Here is a 16,061-nt window from a genome sequence, read left to right on the forward strand (position 1 = left end):
ACACATCTTATTATCTGAAAAATATATTCCACGTTAAAATATTAAAACCACACACATTTAAAACCATATGTAATGAAGAAAAATGAGCAACACAAAAGATAGAGTTAAATGAAACTGAATGCGATTCATTTAGGGATGAGTTCAGCAGTCGTATTCAAATGTTAGAGAATTTTGCTATAAGAAATACTTAACGTAGTTTCTATGAAATCGCAATTGAATTTAAACAATGGGCTTCGTTAATCGTTTCTAGTCCTTCGAAATTCCAGAACAAGTGAGAATTTGAAGCATTACAAGTCCTCTATGATCTCGCAAGATTTCTAAGCTCAATGTTACTTTTGTTTCAGTAATATATTTTATATGTTACATATTTTAATACATAGTTCCACACAAAGATTATAAAGGAAAAACAAACGTTTCATTTTTCATTACCATGTAATTTAAATAGTATTGTCATTACTATTAATATACCGATATATATTCAGTTTTGCTACAGTCATACAGTAGTCATATAGTGAATCTGATGACTAGTTATATCTTTGGGCTTCTATTAGATTGTTTGTATTTTCAACTATGATACTAAAATACTTCCATTAAGCCAAGTATCACCAAAATAAAAAATCGATACCAATGGATTTACCACGTTTTACCTGACCTTTACGTTGGTCTTCACGTTATCAATAGGTTCGTTTTACGACTTTTATTCCACGCTGGCCACAGTTGTTCAGTATAGTTTCCATTTTCTATGGATGCATCATGTGCATCATTAAAAGTGGTTTTTAATAATAAATAACAATCGATTTTGCTCAAATTTTACACAAGTTCGACGAGAAAACTCACGGTATCGCGTATCGGGAATTGGATAACGGGATGCAACGAGATTGAGTTTAATTGCATGGATAACGTTGTTTCTAGCAATCGTGTATTGCGTAATGGAGTCGTTGACGTTGATTCCACTTAGCGAAAAAGTCCATTTGCGATCTTTTGTTCTATTTCTATATATATTGACGACGATAAATAATACAATTCAAAGCAACGATCTAGTTCGCTAATATCGAATTCTGAATTTTAATTCTCTACATTTGACATACCTTTCATGACTAGAATTTAAGCCGAGAGTTAATAGTATATAATTTCTAGAATCGATTTAAAGTTCGTGACTATAAAAAGAAATCAACGATCTTCGAATTAGCTTTCGTTATTTAAACGGACAGTTTGAAACCTTAAACTTGCAATTAAAAAAAGAAAGAAGTTTTTATCTAACAATATATATGATACACTTTTATTATATCTTTTGCTGACAGTGTTTTTTTTTATATAATGATTTTTATTTGAAATTATGTAACGATAACTAATATATAACTGTACTAACACGAATTTTTTTAATTGTATTCATCACGTAATATATTGTTAGTGATTTTTGTATATCTTGTGAGTTCACTTGAGAATATTATTTATTACGTTAATTTATTTTTCATATCGTGGTTAATTACACAATATTCCTCTCGCAAGTTTTCGCACTATCGTAACAACCTTTATTTCTTACGTATGTTTTACATAGTAACTGCATACCAAAAATACAATTAATCTCATTGGTTAAACAGTGAACCACTTGGTGCTAAAATATTTATGTAAGATTAATGCGTAATGTATAATGATTTGCACAGCATAATTTATGAATCGATTAAAACGATGTATTCATGGTCACGAGCTGGCTGACATATTACCTCACATACTACTATTTACGTAACTGCGAAATAAGATATAATGATAAGAAAGAATTGGATCCTAGCTCGTTTCAACAAATTGCCTCAATCAAACTAATTACAATAATACGATAGCTTGTTTAAAATATTCTACTTCAAATATAAAGTACTATAAACTATTATCAATTAACCATGCTACCAAAGGAACAAATATATCTCAGAATCGAAAGAAAGAACGATCACTTTAATAATTAAAGTACGATTAGATCGAATTATCGAAAGTCTTTAAATATAAAGAATTTTATTTTAAAATTAGATTACGGATATTACAGAAAGTCAACGATATTTCTTTTAATAAATCGAAAGTTTATTAAATCTTGCATATACCTATCTATTTTGTAGTGTCTGCAGTTCGAGAATTTATTACATTACGTAAACATAGATATCTTCGTTTTAAACTACTACGTATGTAGCGTACAGCTATAAATTATGTTTAGGCATGTCGTTTTTTCCTTCTCTTCGGCGTTTCTTTCCGAGTAATTGCTAATCTTTAAGTTAAGTAGTTTTTAAGAAACAAAGAAAGTATTACATACAGAGAAACAGAACGTTTCTATTATCTTTAAAACTACACGAAGTTACAGATCTAGAACCATAAGTGTACAGTTTTGTCAGGGGTTTTCAATACTTAGGAGAATGAAGGGAAATAAAACGAGTAGACAAGAATATCGAGAAGGAACAATAATAATTATATTTATTACGCAGTTTACAGTTATTTAGGTAGTGAGTTGAGTCGACGAAACAAATGCTTCTTTTTTTTTTATTTATGTTTTCCATTCTTTTTTCCCGAATAAACGAAACGAGCTGCCTCGGACATGGACGCGCGGTCGAGCGCGCCTTCGTCGTTCTTTTCCTATTCGAGGAATAATACATTCGTAGGCTGGTCCGAGAACGAAAAAGCATTTGCTATACTTTTAAGCGTAAGACTCTTAAAACTGGTATACTTCAGTCGCATGCGCTATAATCCACCGATCGAGTGAAATATATTAAGGTTTCTCGTAAAGTAAATGTACAAATATAACTCGTTAGGAATTTCGAGCAATCACAAGTCTCGAACACTTCTTCATCTTTCTCTCTCTCGCGCTCTCTCTTTCTCTCTCCCCACCCGTACGTTTTTTATTTTTATTTTTACTTTTTTTCTTTAAATCGAATCCTCGATCGCCTCATCTCAATTATTGTCCAGTTATAGACGTTAAGCTTCGTAGAAAATCCTATATCTTTCTCTCCCATTCTCCCCCTTTACACCTTTCTATCGATTCCCCTTCTCTTTTCGTTCTTTCTTCCTCTCGTTAAACGTCCCGCGCGAACGTTAATCTCGTTACAAGGAGAATTACTCGCACGTTGTGTTTGGTCGAATGCGGGATTAATGACTACGGCCCTCGCAACTTCCTTCGTGTAACCGGCAATGTTGGTTTTAAACTCGTTCTGTCTCAGCCTGGCCTCTGCTATCCTATTTTTCTTCCTTTCTTTTTCTCTCTAAGGAATCGACCAGCTTTCAGCATATCGATGCTAATTGATAATTACAAACAATATGGAAATACGCGACTAGAAGTGAAGTTACTGAGTTTTTGTAACTCGATCTTTATGTTCTTACAACTGAAAAATAAAATAGAGTTTTATATTTGGAATAATTTATATATTTATGATTTTTCCCAGTAACTTATTAGAATTTGCAAATAATAGAACAGTCTCTTTATATTTTCCATCGTGATAACAAATTTTCTAAGAAGGCGTCTTAGTTTGCAATTTGAACAATTTTGAAGAATGTAAACTTTCTTTACTGATTTGATAATTTTGGGATATAAACTTTAATTTGATTTTATTTTCCTAATTTTCATATTTCAAGTACAAAATTGCTGGCATGTATATGGTAAAAGATATCCCTTAAAATATCTCTTCTCTGAATGAGAAACTCTTTATAAAAAATTATTTTTGAATTAAAAATTAATTAGTGAAAGGTGAGAAAGGTTCTCACTTGAGAACTTTTATAATTTAACGATTATATAAAATATTTGGAAAACATTGTTTGTGCAATTTTTCACTTAATTTGCTCATACAATTTTTTTTCATCAAAGCAATTTTGCTCTACTTTATCTCTTATTCATTCATCACACATCTTTTGCGCTGAAGATGGAGTTAACGACCAGTCTTCTACGTCGGTATGGAAGATTTAAATCATCAAAGTCATCAAAATTCTGAAAGCTTTCGATCGTATCTATTTATCCTGTTCTCAATTTCATTTACAAGTACTCAATTCGACACGTTGTTCGCCATCGTTTTATTATTATTTTTTTGATATAAAAAGAATTAATATAATCCATTTGATAATCGAAATTCGGAAGAGATTAAAAACCATATATTATGGAAATTTACGCGTGTTGTAAGTTGAAAAGTTGTACTAAAAAAGAAAGTTACGTCCTAAAAAAATGTATAAAATTCTGCATTAACGAACAACGTGTTAACAACAACAATTTCCAGTGACCTGTGGCTGTAAAATTAAATTTTCAGCAATTTCAAAGAAATAATTTTCCAAACGCAACGCGATAGGCAACTTATGATACTACTAATACTATGAACTCGTAAAATATGTCGCTATGGTACACCTATTACCTTTTTCCTTCTACTGCATACAAAGAGAAAAAGAAAATCAATAACGATAAGTAACACATTTGACCTGATCGCTACGATATAAGCTTCGTCTTGTTTTTGCTTTTTTCTCCACTTTTTTGTTCGATACCCTCATTCGAAAGAAACGAATGGACAAATAGTAAAATAATTCGATCTTAAAGAATTCTATACGAACCGAACGATACCAAGTAATCGAAGATACTAATAGAACTGACGATAACATGAAATAAAGATATTAATTCGTCGTGCTTAAAAATTATACGAATGACTATAATACGATCTAATCTAAATGTAATAAGAAAGATTGATTTCTTTTTTCTCGTTGGTCCCCTTTCGGTACGACTTTCAATTGTAATCGATAATTCGAACCTTCTCGATAAATATTTATTTCATAAATATTCGCTCATTTTACACTTTCTACAAAAATTCATATTATATAAACGTAGAAAATTACACGAATAACTCGTGTAACTTTGAATACAAGTAATATATTAACTTAATTAATCCTTAACGTATAAAGATTACAAAATCGTTCAATATAAAAAAATCGAAAGAAAATTGGTGAATTATCCAACGTCTAGATCGGAGAATCGCAGCGGGCATTCGACTCATCTTCGTTCAGGCATCGATTTCGTTCTCCAAAGTAAAAGTATCGCTCGTACCGAAAGGGTTGGAAAATGCTGAACACCGTGCACGTACTGCTGAGTATTTTGTCGACTGAATTAACCCTTTGTGTTTTAAATTGTCTTCCAAGAAGATGAACTTAAATCTTTCTCTCGCCTTTCTTAACAAAAATAAGAAATGAAAGAGAAATCAAATTCTTGAAAGATTCAATGGGTCAAAAATTTGTATCAAATAAGCTGATCTTCTCGTAGAAGTAAAAGTACAAAGGGCTCGATCGTACTCTATAGAAAATTCCTTTACCCTTTGTGCTTTAAATTACCTTCGAAGAAAATGAACCTAGCCTCCTCATTCTTTTTTTTTTTTAATATAAAAACGATAAAAAGAAAAAGAATCAAATACTTTACTTTCAGTTGATTAAATATTCTAATCAAACAAAATCATTTCCTTATGAAGATAAAAATACAGAAGGGATAATCCTGTTTTTGTAGTAGATTCTATTGCTCTCTGTATTCCAAGTTGTAAGAAATGAACATAACTTCTTTGATGTTAAAATGATAAAAAGAAAACGTACTAATTCCTCTTAAATACGACGGATCTTAATAGAAATAGTAAGTGGGGGAAGAATTAAATTGTTAAAAGATAGGATGAATTAAATATTCAAATCAAACAAGGTCATCTTCCTGCAAAGTTCAAAGTGCAAAGGGCTCGATTGTGCACTGTAGAAAGTTCGTTTGCATCGAACAAATCGAGTTCTACAACAACGGTGTTTGAAAGTGCGAGAAGAATAATCGATCGATGACAATAGATCCAGCAAGCGATTTGGGTCGTTCGTAACGATGGATATAAATATACGACTTAAATACTGGCAGTGGAAGATGCAAGGCAGTTATCCGCAGAGTAGGTACACGATTTTTTAAATAGGTACGCGAAACATTAAAAGGGACTTAAGTAGTTTCTGAACGAATCACGCCTCCCCCGATGAAAACAATCAGAAAACTCATCGTTGACGCTCGATTATTTAAATAATGCGCTCATATAAAAATAATTACGCGATCCTCTGACCCCAAACACGCGTCAGCTACGCTCATTTTATTCTTCACCATTACAATTCGTCTTTCTATACGAGGTCGTCGAATTTCGTCGACCTGTTCCTCTTCATCGCGACTACCCAAAGATGCAATTCGCGCGATCGAACCTCGAAGACAGTACCTTAGGCCGTGGAATGAAATATTCGAGGCTCTAGGTGTCGCTTTTGGTCCTTTTTCAGAGACCTTGGTTTACCTCTGGTGATTTCTTGCCTTTTATTGAACGTTATATCGTGAAAGGAAATCGCCTTAGCTCTATTTAATTATTTAAGGTTGCCTTTTTCTAAATAGAAAAATATATTCGTTGTTTTGATAAAAGAATTGAAAATTTGAGAATTTTTAGATATTTGTAAAGATTAACTAGAAGAGATATCGATTGTTTATTAGAAAACAATTAGAAAATAAAATTATTGCATTAAATTATCAAATAGAAGCAACATCGCCATTCAAAATAACGCTATTTCAATCTTTTTTTCTAGAGAACTTCAAAACCCCTAAGAGTAATTTATTTAATAAAATTTGATCGTTGTTCGATAGTTGAGTAATTAAGAATTTTTTACTGTAAATGAATTTTTTTTCGTTGGTTCTCTCTTCGAATAAACCAACGTTATAATCGTGTCAAATAGTAATTCTATCATAGAGAATTGCCAATATTGCAACGAAACGTTCGAAAAAGGCAAGAAACACGCGGCACGGCTTTTTAAATATATGCTTTACTCCGCTGCGTTAAATTATCCCACTACTAAATACCGAGAGGTTAAATCTTCATAAAAAGTAAATATAGCTTAAACGATACAGGGTAATTAAAATACGCAATAACAAAACGAAACGAGTCGAAATGGAAATGTTTGTCGATCCAATTACAATTAATCTTTCAGTGTGTGTTTGTGTATGTGCATGTGTGTGTATTATTCGAGAATCGTCTGCCAGATATCGATCGTTTTTAACCGGTGTAAACATAACTACCTGTTCGAGAACTTGTTTTATATAAACGTTTACTCAGAGGACAATAGACCTAACAATCCATCAAGTTCCACGATTAACTGGGAAAATTGAATATTTTTTTTCAGAGAAACACGTAAACTTCCTATACATCTTTAATACTTACGCGGCTGTCTTTTACATATTTGTTAACATCTTGCTTGCGTTCGTTTCTCTTTTTTCGATTGAGTTGCGCTTAAGTTACAGTTACAAATGGTCAGGTTTCGGAAAATAGTTGCAGAAAGCTCAGCAACGCTAGCGTAAGCGTTCACAATCTCCACCGTTTCTGGCGGAAACGTTTCTTCAGCGATAAATCTCGACCTCTCAGACTAAATTCTTGTTCACATCGAAAAACCGAAGCTTGCCACACTGAACATACAACGAAGGTTTTCGTGAATTTGGTTAACAACATTCTCTAGAACGATTATTCGAAAAATTGTTACGTCCACCGTGTTCTCGTATTTTTCTTTCGAGCTAAAAGGATTGCCTCCCGTTTGACGTCGCTCGTGATCGAAACGCGTCGAACGAGGAGAAATCTCTGAGAGATCGGTCAACGTTAAGCGTGAATTTTTTTACATTCGATCGTAACATAATCCACCACCACCAACTCACCACTATCCGTTCATATCCATTAGATCTATTTCACACTGAGCGAACGATTCATGCGCGTGGTTTCTGCAAATATGCGCGAACACGCGTGTGTCGTCTGCGGTCCGTGTTCTCGCACCAAAATTTCCACTTTCCACTCCAAAAATTGTTGAACATACGTCGGTTAATATAATACCTAGCGCTGTATGCGTCGTTACTGTTCTCTCCCCGAATATCCTTCGAATATGTCCATGATCCGCACGCACGCACAATATAATTCTTTCCTCCACGTTCGAATATATGTCACACTGAGCCGGCTGTGTGCTGTTTTTTTGCGAGTGTGTGTCCATCTTTTTCTTTTCTTTTTATCTTTGATACTTGTTTTAAATATTGTTCGGCCTGGCAGTGCCGTCGGCCCCAATGCTTTCATCACGCGTTCGACGAGGATGCGTCGAGCAAGGTTTTTATCCGCAAATCGGCAATCGACTCTCGCCATATCGCTCGTGAACGTAGAAAGTTCGAATTGGGGCACTGTCTCGGTTCTCGGGGGTTTCCTCTCGGTCTCGATACGTCTCGACGCGTATTTATGGAACACCTGTGGCGCTCGACGTCCCTCGGTCCTGGCTAGTAACATTTCCGGGTGCACGTACATTTGCGCACTAGATCGACGTCCTTCGTGTACCGCATACCATCGACGCAGATCAATCGAACCTACGGTTAGTCAACGTTTCGTTGTTAATTTTCAATAAAATTTAGGTTGCAGTAGATTTGAGAATAACAGAGATAAAGTTTGGAAATAATTATGGAATAATTAGTAAAATCAAAGTTTCGCAGACATATTTTTTTCAGATATTCTAAATATCTCAAATATTTTAATTATTCGAATCTTTGAAGTGAAAATCATATCCAGCAGGAATTATATCGTAGTGATACACAAATAAATGTGTCATCCGTGACTCGTTTATATCGTTTACGTAGTTATTTTATTATTATCATTATATTCTATTTCATTATCACAATCAGTGTTTCATTTATAAATGACATGTATCATCTGTATCTCTTTTGAGGAAGCTAATTGCAACGTTGATGAAACATGATATGATTGCATACGGTTTACACTCTACAAAGTCAAATAATGGTATTTTAATCGTATTACATATCATTTATTTCTCAATCACTTTTTCTCAATTAATATATCAATGTTATGATTTTCTCATACAATGCTTTTTAAAATAACGCAATTTTCTCTATTCGGTTTCTAAATGGAATATACTAACTTTTTTTTATTACTGTACATTTGTAACGGTATAGGCAGAAGAATAAGATTAAATATAGTCAGAAACATAATAAAATAAATTTTTCCTGCAATTATATTTCAACAACAATGTCTAGGAAAATATTTACAAGTATACCTGCATAAATATTATAATATTTAAAAGAATTGGTTTAAATAAATATGAAAATAACATTTAATTTTTTCTGAAAATGTGGCCGAAACCAAGCTATTGTTCGTGTATATAAAAATTTACATTATTTGTCTCTGTCCGTTTTCGTCTAACATTCTGTGTATGTCTGACTATGGCAAGGTTTATACTACTGATAAGAGGGTAAATATTGAAGCAGCAAGTACTTCGTGTAATTAAATCGTACCTTACGCCGTTTCGTCTTCCGTGGGAGGCAGCATGAGTTGCCACAACTACCCCAACACTTGGCAAGTTTCACTGGTCGTCGACTCCGACATCCGTTCTCGCTGTAATACTCTCTGGTGTGCTCTTTGCGACACGTCGGTGCTGCAACAGATGCACTCCATTTACCAAATTTTTTAATCTTTTCCTTTCATTTTCATGACGCTTATTTTAACAAAGTATACAATAGAAACTTGCCAAAAATTTGTAGTTATTACTTCATTTAAAAAAATTTCGTCATGTATTTTTGCAGAGACACATGCACAACCATTTTAATAATTTTCAAATTTTTTAAAATGAATATTTTAAACAATTTTTTAAAATCAGTACAACGTATATGACTTATTTTATACTAAGTAATTTATGAATATAAATCTTCAATAAAACATATTAATATTCCATCATTTATTTTATTGTAAATATTTGTATTTTAATGTACGTATATTTAAATGAATATTAATATAAAAAATATTAATAATGGGTGAAATCCATCGAGCATATTATAAATTTTTATACCTTTCTCGCAATACCGTCCTTGCCACCCAGTTTGACACCGGCACGTATATCCGTTTCCCATTGGCGATGGCACGCACTGCGAACCTTTTCTGCACTCGTGTGTCGCACAGGGATCGGAAATTATCGCGCCGGGTCCTGTCATAACGATGTCTGCAATAAGAAATGTGTTAATTAGTCCGCTATCTTTTAAATATTAAAGTCACGTATAACGCTTACTATTAGATTTATATCACATCTAATGGTAATTAATAACTTAATATCAGTAATATTAATATGAACTTTCCGTAGGCAAATTGGTCCTTCGACAATTTAAGTGAAATTTTATCTTTCAATTTCCTTAAAAAGAATTTTAGCTTGAGTTAGAAGAAAAAATTTTTCAAACCTTGGAACAGTAAAACAATGAGACATAGATGTAGACGATCCAATTTACCTGTAGACTATGAAAATACACGTTTGCTTGTGTAAGATTAATTTTACGTGTATTATGATATTAATATTAAATATTTAATGTAACAGAATATAAAATATTTGTATATGCTATAGAATATTAAATTGATCAATAAGGCTTAAAGTCGTTGAACTATACCGGAGTGTTCGTGAGCCATATTCTCTTGTGGCATCGATTCCTCGTTGCTGCTGCCGCCCATAATTCCTTCCGCTTCCATGACGTCTCGCGCCTCGTCAGCTTCTTCCTCGTTCGACATGCATCCGGGAGTTACGCGGTGCATCTTCGCCGCGTTGCTAAAATCTACCAATTTGTGATTGATCCACATCTCGGTGATGCAGCCTGATAATCAGAAGAAAGAGAATTGTTGGGACGAAAATTTTCTTGCTCGATTCTAATAGCTTGATATTTTAAATTTAAGTTAATATATTTAATTTAAATTTTAAATATAAGACAAATATCCTAATAAAAAAATATATATATAAATATCGCAAACAAAAAATTCTGTACAACGTGTCAAGCAAAATCACTGTAAATACGCATTCATATATTTCACTCGATCACCAATCAGTTTTCAATTCGAGGCTTACCTTGGAAGCTAGTGATGTTCCTCAGATGAAACTCTGTAAACGCGATGTTGGCGACTTCCGGAGCGACGCCGCCGACATACATAGGCGTGATGAGTTTCAGGTACTCTTTCGGACCCTCGTTAATAATGCTTCTAGCAGGGCCACGGTCGACCCTCATCGTGAAGTTCTTCTTGATCGCAAGAAGCTCAGCCACGTGAGGTTTACCATCGGCGATCATTTCGTAGCTGTACATCGTCGAGGTTGGGTAGTTACCCACGTCGTATGAGACTCTGACACGGCCATTAAATAATTCGACGGCGATGTGATCACCGTTTTGGCCGTCGTAGAGGAGAACCCCGTTTTCCTGCGTGGTCGTGAAGACGATGGTCACGTTCGCTTCGGGCCTCATGCGTAGCGGCTCCAGCTCGACCAGCGAGCTGTTGTCCACGAAGCTCAAACTCGTCAGGTACTCGCATCGTTTTCCTGTAATTCGGATTTTACATAACTTTTAATCAAATTGTTTGACGAATCGATTATTTTCCATATTGCATAATGCGTCAATGTGTGGTATATAACAGATGGATTTTAATATCGCAATCCACTGTTTCAAACAGTAGTGGACATTTGTATGGTATAATCGTATCAGTATTGTATCAATATCGCAGTCTGCTGTTTAAAAAACTTTTATTTAAACGTATGAGACTTTTTTATTAGTTTAAATGGTACTTTTGTGTAAAAGGTCGATGATATTTTTGTATGCTATTACCGAATCTTTTTTATGAACAATATTTTAACATTGCATTCCATTATTTATATTTCGATGCTATTATTGTGATGTTATATTCTACTATTTGGAGAATTTTTATTATATTATTTAGTCATACGGTTTTTCACAAAAATCGATGGTATTTCGCGTGGAACTCTTTCTTCGCATGTTATTTTAATATTTCACTTCGTTCTTTGAAAAATATTTATCTAATCATACGGTTTTCGGTGAGTATCGATGGTGTTTTTATAACGACGCGTTATTGGATTTTTCCCGTAAATGCTATATTTAATATTGCGCTCTATTGTTTGAAAATTTTTATTTAGCCATATCATTTTCTATTTGAATACATCGATCATTTAGTTAAATTTAATATATTTATATTTCGGATTTTACGTCTAGTTTATTTTATCACTAATATAATATGATTGCATTCTGGCGGAATTTTAGAGGATGAAGAAATTTATCTTTACATTTGATGGTAGAACGTAAAATGGAAATATAGTGGTCTTTATTTAGTCTAAAATTATGAAAGAAGTCACTTACCGGTGTAGCCGGGGTGGCACTGGCAAAGATAGTCCGCGGCGGAAGCGGGAGCAGGTTGGAAGCATGCACCGTGCTGACAGTCATGGTGCGCACATGGACTAGTTTGTGGATAGAGCATGGCTGTCGAGGGTGCTGCCTCGCAATATCTGCCTGTATATTCCGCCGCGCACTTACATTCGTAATTGTTTATGCCGTCGATGCAAGTAGCACCGTTCTGAAAAATACAAGAATATTTGTCGTATAAAACACAATGTATTTTATTACGGTTCGTGTAGTTCAAAATAACAAATTTCTACATCTTTCGTCCCAAGTACAATTTGTAATTTAAAAATAATAATGCAAGTTCATTTTTTCGAATTTAGTTAACACTAAATTAAGTTAAATTTTTCATTTATTCTAGCGTTAATAATTCTAATATTAACAATGATATCTTTAAAATTAGAAAAAATAGAAACCATCATCTAGATTTCAAAGATTAGAATTAAGAAGAAGTGTTTCGGTCATAGAAAAAGTCACGTATGGGTGGAAAATGGTGCAAAAATCGAATGAGTAAGAAAAAAAGGATAGAAAATAGGTACCTGGCACATATGATCAACGCAGTCATCCAGGTTGGTGGAACAATTGAGGCCGGTGAACCCGATTGGGCATTCGCAGCTATAGTGGGTCCCGTGGTCGACGCAGCGACCCCCGTTCTCGCAGGGGTCGTGCCCTTTTGTGCAAAAGGGTATCTTCTCCTCGCAATACTCGCCCATGAATCCTGGGGTGCAGTCGCATCTGTAGGCCTGTACGAGGTCGACGCAGGTTGCGTTATTCGCGCACTTGTTGTTCTCGCAGTCGTCGACGTTGTTCTCGCATCGAAGTCCCTTGTACCCGGGGGCGCAGTCGCAACTGTCACACACCGACTGATCGTCAATCGAGACATTGACCATGACCTTCGATCGCGGTATATCCGCCAATCGACCTTGGTACACGTAACTAATTTATCAACGAATAATTTTCTTAACATTTGATCGATCTTTTGGAGTTCGGTTAATTTACAATTTTTTAATTTTGAAGGATTCTTTGTTTATTACCGAACTAAAAATACAGCGTATCAATAAAATTAAATAAATTTAGTAAAATTTTACTAGCACTTTGTTAGCAATTTGTCCTAATATATTAACTTAATAAAAATTGCGATTGGCACAATTGCTTCGATGGTAATTCTCGGTGATTAATAATTTCTGATAGTAATTTTTCTTTAAGATATTTTACCATGATATTTTTCAGCAAAAACAAGGCTCGAGCTCGATGATTGCTTTCGAAGAAAGAACCACTGAATCATAATCACTTCGTCGATAGATTGTTACGTATACCTTCTACTCTTCGGGGCTCACGTGCAGAGGTCCCGTTTTATTTATTCATACAACAGTGTACGCGTTTTGTACGTGCAATTTACTGCTACTGAAACTACATTTCATACTCTACTTATACGTTAAACAACGCTTTTACAATGCAAATACACTTGCCTGTGTATTTTTTTCAGAAAATACATCGCCGGAGCAATATTAAGTCTTCCATCGCATGTTCATAAATTCAAAAAAAAAGAAAAAAAATGTAAAAAAGGAAAAAGGAAATATTGAATCCGGCAGATGGATTCATAAATCATTGACTTAAACTACTAGACAGTGAAATATACTTTTGCCAAATTATAGGCTTCTATTTAACGATACCAATTTCAACTTTTGACATGATCAATACAATACTCTACACAGTAGATGCTTAAAGCTACTGTTTTGCCAAATACATCGGTACGTTTCGTGCACGTCTACTCAATTTTTGACCAACACTACTGCCTTCCGTATCAGTAGAAGATTCAAAAGAAATCGGCAGAGCTACAGCAAATGCACACGTTCGATCTCGTGATTTTGTGTTTGCAGTAGAATTCTAGTCCAACTGGAAATCTCAATATCAAAAATTATATGAAATATTAGACGTATGAACAATTCTGTGCTTTTATTTTTTCAATTTATTTTATTATTTCAAATTGAGATATCTTCGAGATCTTTAATATGTCTATAATTATTAAAATTTTTAAATATATACTTGAGATATTATATAAACTAATTTTTTAAATAATACGATACTATTTAGAATTCTGATATGAATAAAAAATAGTTATAAATATAATAAAGTATCTGTTTAATACTACAATCTCAATGACAGAACATTGACAGGTATTATGTATGAAAAATATCAACAATTCTTTTCAGAAATTAATTGTATTACAATATTAGTAAACATTATTTCAGATAGTAAAATAAAAAGGATATTTCAATTTTTTTAAATAAATATACGTTTTGATACGTGCTGATGAGCACTTAGAGCACTGAATTATTTTTCTACATAAAATAAATGCAACTTTCGTCGAAAATATATTCATTTCAATACATTCCATCCTATCATATATTAGTGAATCGACAAAAGATCATTTTAAAAAATGGGGAATAGAAATCGTCATTGTTGGATTACAATTCCTTGCAGACACTGTTTCTACGGGCACCACTGAACGAGCAAATAGAAATCAGACCCGAACGAGCTTGCCAAGGAATTCTCTACATTAGGTTAGTCAAGACGTTTGATACCTGAATCTTCCTTCTTCCAATACTTTACAAGTTCCGGCGTTCCGGCAAGGATTTCCATAGCACGCGTCAATTTTATGTTCACACCGGTCCCCATGATATCCTGGCGCGCATTTGCAACGGAACTTCCGGTCCGGGAGCGCCTCGCAAAATCCTCCGTTCTGACATGGCGAGGTGTAGCACAGGTCGCACTTGGCCAGGACTTCGGCTGGCTGTTGGTTGGCTGCGCGGAAGAAAGGTCTACGATTAATGAGCAATTTTAGTACCCCATTGTGACAACGGGCCAAAAAACCATGAACTAAACAGACTGCGTCACGGGTCAGTGAGAAATCAAAAACATCTGCACGTGCGGAACATTTTGTCGATCGTTGAGCGATAGTGGCCAGCTGATCAGAATAGTTTGGAAACTGAGGAGCTGAAATTGATAAACGAGGAGCACAAGTGTCAGAAACGAAGTTTTCTAATAGAAAGAAAAAGAACGCATTCTTGTTTTACATTATTTATAATTCGAATACTATGCACTTACTGTGCTTATTATCTTTACATATCTTGAGGAAGAGTGAATGGTAGAAAGTGCATTGAAATGGTTAAATTTATTTATTTATAGATTATACTTTTCTCTATTTTAACAACGATCTAATTCGTGTTTATGATCACTATTTTCATTTTCCCAAAGAAGCTAAAAAGCTTTGTCCGGTAAGTTAACACAGATAGTTCCAAATAGAATAAATGATTCTAACGTTTCTAACCTTTTCCATCATATCATATTCTGTATAGAATTTACATTATTCTTTCCATTAAAAAAACGTTTCTCATACTGTTGCTATTTACGCCGTTTACCGTTTCAATTTCTCAATTTTTAGCAGTAAGGTTTTAAGAACGTTGAATGAAACCGTTTCGAAATTTAGAATTTTTTCGTAAAAATACATAACTAGGTAATGCTATTTTATTATTGTACCAATAATAAATAAAATGTATTCTTAGATACCGTTTTAGATATTTAGTAATATCAGTATACTATTAATATTTGCTGGATTTGAGGATCAATACACCATAATATTGGGTTGGAAACTAAATTATCATTAGGTGGTAATGACAAAATTCGCGATCATTTAGTTTCCAACCCAATACATCCTCTTACACTGCTTTGCATCCTTTCGTGTAGGAAAGTTTGTCGCGGCTCGATGATATTTCAATAATTTTTTAAATATCCATAATCAACGAACGGAGCCTCAATCACAATTTCT

General features: G+C 33.9%; 1 protein-coding gene across 2 annotated transcripts in view; it reads right to left on the bottom strand.

Moving 5' to 3' along the window:
• Nucleotides 1-2,428: 2,428 nt before the first annotated feature.
• The window catches only part of LOC100645051 (protein slit), a 627,790-nt gene continuing 614,157 nt past the window's right edge, over nucleotides 2,429-16,061 (bottom strand). For both annotated transcript variants that reach the window (XM_003397332.4, XM_048408222.1), the window contains 8 exons: nucleotides 14,818-15,037; nucleotides 12,772-13,081; nucleotides 12,194-12,407; nucleotides 10,903-11,364; nucleotides 10,454-10,654; nucleotides 9,868-10,017; nucleotides 9,317-9,456; nucleotides 2,429-8,377 (listed from right to left, as the gene is read on the bottom strand). In XM_003397332.4, coding sequence (XP_003397380.1) covers nucleotides 8,291-8,377; nucleotides 9,317-9,456; nucleotides 9,868-10,017; nucleotides 10,454-10,654; nucleotides 10,903-11,364; nucleotides 12,194-12,407; nucleotides 12,772-13,081; nucleotides 14,818-15,037 — 1,784 coding nt within the window. In that variant the 3' untranslated portion in view covers nucleotides 2,429-8,290. The remainder of the gene's footprint in view (nucleotides 8,378-9,316; nucleotides 9,457-9,867; nucleotides 10,018-10,453; nucleotides 10,655-10,902; nucleotides 11,365-12,193; nucleotides 12,408-12,771; nucleotides 13,082-14,817; nucleotides 15,038-16,061) is intronic.

Source organism: Bombus terrestris, chromosome 8 (genome assembly GCF_910591885.1).
Source record: "Bombus terrestris chromosome 8, iyBomTerr1.2, whole genome shotgun sequence".
In the NCBI taxonomy this organism is placed as follows: domain Eukaryota; kingdom Metazoa; phylum Arthropoda; class Insecta; order Hymenoptera; family Apidae; genus Bombus; species Bombus terrestris.